The 1,830-nt window shown below is 57.8% G+C and overlaps 1 protein-coding gene across 1 annotated transcript; it reads right to left on the reverse strand.

Annotated features, from left to right (window-relative positions):
• Positions 1 to 883: 883 nt before the first annotated feature.
• LOC128097001 (interferon alpha-6-like) lies at positions 884 to 1,471 on the reverse strand. The gene has a single exon (XM_052717207.1). It carries the CDS (start codon positions 1,469 to 1,471, stop codon positions 884 to 886), a length of 588 nt encoding a protein of 195 aa, XP_052573167.1.
• Between the last annotated feature and the right edge of the window lie 359 nt (positions 1,472 to 1,830).

The following is a 1,830-nucleotide window of genomic DNA, read 5'->3' on the forward strand; positions in this document are numbered from 1 at the left end:
TCTCCACAGGATAAAGGGAAGGGAAAGCACAAGAGACATGTCTGAGCAACCTGGCAAGCAGCAGGGCCACAAAGAGGGTGACCAGGAAGTGTCTCCTCAGTGTTCCTACACGTGCCTCCTCATGCCTCTGGTCACCCAGTGGCTAGCTTTGGGCTGATAAGCGCAAGGCACTGCTGTCCTGTGAGAACAGATGCAGGCTGAGCGAACAGGGCAGAGTCCTTGTTTGTCTCCTGGAGTATTAGGACAGTCTAGTCGCCCGGTCCCAGTGCACCATCCCAGGTGAATCGCTGGACCCTTACTCCTCCTAGAGTGATGGCCACCCATCTTGCCAACACCAGGGACACAGTTGGCGTCTCCTGTCTTGGTAGGCAAGGAGACACGCAAGGCCCAGGGCTTGCAGGAGGGCCATGCTGGCAGCATTCATCCAGGGGCTTTGCAATCCCTCTCCCTGGGGCCCTTTCAGTGAGCAAAGAGGAGGCAGCCTTCTGCCTCCAGACTCCAGAGTCTTGAGTTCCTAGCTAACAGAAGGAAGCCAGGACCCGCAGAGCTTCAATCCATGTTGCCACCTGGAAAAATCTTTCCCACCCGTGGCTGGTGCCCGACCCCAACCAGGAATGGAAACCGATCGAGAAGATTTGGAATCATAGCTTTATTAGGAAACAGATGCGATATGGCACACCCAGCCCTTCAAGTCTCCCATTCGGAGAGCGTGACGTACGTCGGGATGGTTCAAAGAAATGGATGCTCGTGTCCTCCTTTTCCATTGGGACCCCTTTCACCCGGTTCCGGAGTTGACTCTGTGTGTGTGTGTGTGTGTGTGTGTGTGTGTGTGTGTGTGTGTGTGTGTGTTCTGACTTGAGGACTTGAGGCCCTGAGCATGCTGTCAGCTGAGCAGCGGGGATTCCTCCATGGACCTTCTTCTCTTCTTGGGGCTTCTCTCTGCAGGCACTGGGAATGTTGAAAGGGCCACTTGCATTTCCGCTCTGACGATCTCCCAGGAGCAAGGGCTGTATCCCTTTCCCTCGAGATAGCGGGAGATCCCCAAAAAGTAGGTGCGGATGGCCATGGCCAAAGGAGGCGCACAGGACAGGCTTGGCTCCGCTGCTCTCCCCTCCAGCGCTTCCAGGCCACTCAACAGACTAGTGACAAGTTGCCCAAGCGGCCTCTCTGCCCAGGCATCTCTGCTGGCCTCTGTCCCGAAGAGCTGGAGGAGCTGCCTGAGCATCTCGGAGTGGCAACAGGTGGCATCTTCTTTCTGCTTCTCTTGGGTGATCGGCCCTTTCTTCCAGGGACATCTGAAATCCATTCTGTCCTGCAGGCACTGGTGGCCCGGCAGGCTTTTCAGCTGCCCTAACAACCTGGCGGCTTCCCTGCGCTGCAGGTGCAGTCTCCAAGATGCACCCCTGTCCAGTGAGCAGGCTGTGCTGCAGCCCAGCATCACTCCCAGGAGGAGGGGAAGCCCAGGCACCATGCCCAAGCGTAACGATTCCGGAGCTGGCCGACAGGGGGCGCGCGCGTATAGCAAGGCTGCAGACCCATTGGGCACGGAGTTTTGGTTTCTACTTTAATAGTGCAGGCTGAAGGCTCCAGCATTGTTTGGGCTCTGGCTGACCGGGCTCGTGCATTGGCCCGAAATCGAGCGCCGCACAGGAGCCCGATCGATCGCCGGCCTCGTCCTGCCTGAGCTCTGCGGGTTCGGCCCACGGGGGCCTGGAACCTAAGCCCACACGGACTCGCTTGGACAGAGGACTCATTGCGGGCAAAATGTGGAGGCTCCAATCCCAGGGAGCCCCACTTTGTTTGGTTATGGTTTCCTCTGGACTCAACCTC

The sequence above is a fragment of the Peromyscus californicus genome, unplaced genomic scaffold (genome assembly GCF_007827085.1).
Source record: "Peromyscus californicus insignis strain IS unplaced genomic scaffold, ASM782708v3 Scaffold_5__1_contigs__length_169319896, whole genome shotgun sequence".
In the NCBI taxonomy this organism is placed as follows: domain Eukaryota; kingdom Metazoa; phylum Chordata; class Mammalia; order Rodentia; family Cricetidae; genus Peromyscus; species Peromyscus californicus.